Source organism: Cyprinodon variegatus, unplaced genomic scaffold (assembly GCF_000732505.1).
Source record: "Cyprinodon variegatus isolate N-32 unplaced genomic scaffold, C_variegatus-1.0 Scaffold1706, whole genome shotgun sequence".
NCBI classification, from domain to species: Eukaryota; Metazoa; Chordata; class Actinopteri; order Cyprinodontiformes; family Cyprinodontidae; genus Cyprinodon; species Cyprinodon variegatus.
In genome coordinates, this window is record NW_015152159.1 from 34232 (window position 1) to 38040 (window position 3809).

General features: G+C 49.8%; 1 protein-coding gene across 1 annotated transcript in view; it reads right to left on the reverse strand.

Moving 5' to 3' along the window:
* Nucleotides 1-1861: 1861 nt before the first annotated feature.
* The window catches only part of LOC107104357 (anion exchange protein 2-like), a 26279-nt gene continuing 24331 nt past the window's right edge, over nucleotides 1862-3809 (reverse strand). The window contains exons 22-27 of the mRNA XM_015404347.1: nucleotides 3569-3658; nucleotides 3325-3491; nucleotides 2669-2922; nucleotides 2421-2590; nucleotides 2176-2349; nucleotides 1862-2089 (exon numbers count right to left, since the gene is read on the reverse strand). Of these exons, the coding sequence (XP_015259833.1) occupies nucleotides 2009-2089; nucleotides 2176-2349; nucleotides 2421-2590; nucleotides 2669-2922; nucleotides 3325-3491; nucleotides 3569-3658 (936 nt within the window). The 3' untranslated portion in view covers nucleotides 1862-2008. The remainder of the gene's footprint in view (nucleotides 2090-2175; nucleotides 2350-2420; nucleotides 2591-2668; nucleotides 2923-3324; nucleotides 3492-3568; nucleotides 3659-3809) is intronic.

Below are 3809 nucleotides of genomic sequence, written 5' to 3' on the forward strand. Positions count from 1 at the left end.
GTGTGTTTATACAACGTTTATAATTCCTCTTTCATTTATAAACAACATTTCACAGCTGCAGATACAGCTCAAGCTGGCCTGCTATAAAAAAGTGTGTGTGTGTGTGTGTGTGTGTGTGTGTGTGTGTTTACATACATACAGGAGTCATGGAACTGTGCTTACAGCTCCTTCATATTTCATGTAATAACTTGTGTTCATGGTTCTTGTTGATGGCATTAAAATCATTTCTAATAGCATTAAAATAGAGTCACTCATTCCTGAATAAACCCTGTGAATGTTTAATTTAATCTGACATATTAAAAAAATCCCACCATCATCCAGCAGATGTTCAGTTTCTGCCCAAATATTCTGTTGTAGATTTTTGTGCTTTTTTTAATGAACTTTGTTTGTTCTCTACTCCCAAACTCAGCATCTCTTCATCCATTCCTGCAATAAGAAGTATCTTCTGACTTGGTTTAATTAAATTTTAAGTCCCTCGTTATAAAATAGATATTTTAATGAGAAATCTGCTTCCTGGTTGGTGACCTGAGGGAGACGTGGGGAGGAGTAGTGGTGGATGTGGAACAGTTGTCATTGATTAACATGACAGACAAGCACTCCGCATGACGTACATGAGCGGGGCAGTGACGGAGGATGTGGGATTTCGGGGTAAGGCCTCCATCAGTCCAGACTGGTAATCTGTGATACCGGTCCTAATTTCAGCGTGTTTAAATCATCCCGGCCTGAAGACTGAAGCTCCTACCTGTGACAGTAAAGAACTCTCAAGCAGTAATCCATTGTTTACTACCTAGATGATGCATGCAGTATATACAGCCCTTCCTTGTCATGCTCATCCTGGAGACGGTTGGCATGTGGTGTCATTTTCTATTTCTTCAAACTGTAAAATCATTGCAACAAACTAAATTATAGGTTAAAATAAAGGTTATCTGTAATAAAACCTCATTAATAATGAACATTATTAATGAGGTTTTACACTCTAAAGGCTGCTTTAAGCATCTCAGCTAACGAAGGTAAGCCCACTATCCTTCCACAGACACTCTGCTGCACCTCTCCAAAACTGTAGGTGATCGCAGACAGCGCCAGAGACAGGAGGCCTCTGATTGGTCAGTTCTCATTCCGCTCTACACTGTTTCCTGTTTGGTCCCTAATGGCAGAAACTCTGGCTGTAGCTCCGTCCACACCAACTGGCTCACCTCAGACTCTATCCCAGACACCGTGCGGGACGCTAGTTTGTAGCTCTGATCGACGGTCTGCTGGTTTGCACCCAAAGCCAAAACACACAGCGCCATGGCCGGTCTTTGGGGAACACTCACGGGGGAACTGTGTGTCGTCCGACGTTGGATGAGGGGTTGTAGACGCTGAACAAGTTCGTCAAACTGACACACGGACGCCCACAATCCTAGCTAGTTCCTGATTGGCCCTCTGGTGTTGTGGCGTGGAATAACAGAGCGCAGACCACGCTTCAATATTGGGCAGAAATCAAAAATATCTGCATCATACCTTCGACATGCTAACTGTGACACTCTGCTGCGGGACGATAACCAGCCCTTTAGCCTTTATGTGATCCAGAGGCATCACTCTGCGAAGGCGGGAGCCATCGGTAACCAGTCACCTTCAACTGGAGACAGAAATCCTGTCCAACCAAAGGATCTCTGTGCAGGGTCAGAGGTCACAACCCTGAATGGTTTGAGCTAGAACCCAGTGGGAGTCAGGTTTAAAGTCCAAATGTGAGTGTCTCTGCGGTAAGAGGCGGTGAGAAACCACTCGACCCGGTTCATCTGGAGAAGAACCTGGATTATTATTAAAATGCAGATTCTGGAGCAACATGAGTCCAAATAAAGACAGAGACGTTTATGATGGAGTCAGTTTTACTCAGAGCTGAAGGTTCTGGTCATTTTGGATCTTTACAGAGAAATATTACAGGAGCATTAACCAGATGAAAGCGTTTAGAAGCAGCCTTTATGAGGTCCAGATGGTCTGGTTCTGATCCAGTTCACTCAGCAGCTGCTCATACAGGCATCTGCAGGTGAGAGTACTCGTCCTGACCCTCCTTCTCCTCCAGGTGGGGCTCTGCATCCTCAGCATCCAGCTGTGGGTCAGAGGTCAGAGGTCAGAGGGCGGTACCGGTCCATAGAGGGCCGTGGGTGGGGAGGGGGTGGGGGGGGGGGTACTCACACTCAGTAGCTCCCTGGGGCTGAAGAGGCGGGGGAGCAGCAGCATCCTCAGGGGGATGGTCAGCAGCAGCATGAAGGGGAAAGCCAGCGCCGCTGCCGTTGCCATGACAACCCACAGCAGAGACAGGCAGATCAGCTGGACCAGGGTGAACAGGTGCATCCTCAGAGTCTTCACCTGGTAGAGGGAGAGAAACGGCTCAGTTCCAGAATGAGCAGAGACCCAGACTCGCTGAGACCGGGTCATACCTTCCGCACGTAGCTGTGGTCCGGGTGGTACTTTGGTGGCATCAGCAGCAGGATGAGTCGCTCCGTCAGCTGGATCCCATTCAGGGACATCACCCCCATGTAGAGGAAGATACCGAACAGAACCGCCAGCGGGATCTGGCGTAGAACGTCCCCGATAACGATGGACAGACCTGACGGAGCAGAGACCTGTTAGGAATTTACAGCACGCCGTAGGCGACCCAACGGCCGGCACCCGGACACCGCCTTACCCACTAAAACCGCCACCAAAAACCCAGTCACCCTCTGCTCCTTGACCTCCTGCACCCGAGGCTTGTCTCCAGGGTCAACGGATTTGCTCATGACAGTCAGGGCGTTTGTGTGGGTGACAGAGCGAACCGTGGCGGCGGACAACCATGGCAGACCAAAGAGGGCAGAGACTCCGCCCACCACCACAATGATCAGCAGGTCCAGATGGAAGCCGGTTCCCTTCACCAGCATCCGCTCCTTTTTACTGACGATCAGCCTGAAGGCAGAAAGAACCAAAACAGAAGAACATCCGTAAAAGACCTCCACTCACCCCCAGACCAAAACCAAGAGTCCAGAACCCAGTTAAGACCCAAGTCAACTCAAAAAGACCGAGTCCAAGTGTCACAACCAAGAGTCCAGACTTAGAACAGAAGCTGCTTTTCCTTAAAGAGACCAGGAGTAAAATTTCAGAGTAAAATCAAGACCTGGATTTAGATCCAAATCTGACAGAACCACAGTACTGCAAAGAACCGTCCCGGTCCAGATTGATCAGTTCTAAAACTGGTTTAAAGGCAGGTTTTAAATGGACAGTAGTTTTGGGTCAGAACCTTTACTGGGGCTGTTGGTTTTGGTTCAGGTACTGGCACCGTGTTTATCTGAGGGAAGGGAAGTTCTGTACGCTGTGATCTGGGACTCCATGAAGAGGAGGATGAAGACCAGAACCGCCGGCAGGATGCTGGCTCCCATCATCCAAACTGGGAACTGTCCGTCAGAACCGAGTGGAGAGATGATCCAGCCCCGCTTCTCTGGACTGGACACCGAGAACCCACTGGGAACGTTGAGTTTCTGGGGACCAGCAGGTACAAGGCGGATCAGCAGGAGAACCGGCCTCAGAACCAGGGATGATGACCAGCTCCACTCACCTGGGTGTAGGTGTCCTCCACGCTGTAGTCCACAAGAACCATGATGAGGATGGCAATGGGAACGCCAAAGTCTCCGATGATTCTCCGGATCTGAAACAGAACAGACATCAATGCTCAGAAGAACCAGTGGATAAGAACCACCTGGTTCCCCTGACTGGCCCACATGGTTCCCCCGACTGGCCCACATGGTTCCCCCGACTGGCCCACATGGTTCCCCCGACTGGCCCACATGGTTCCCCCG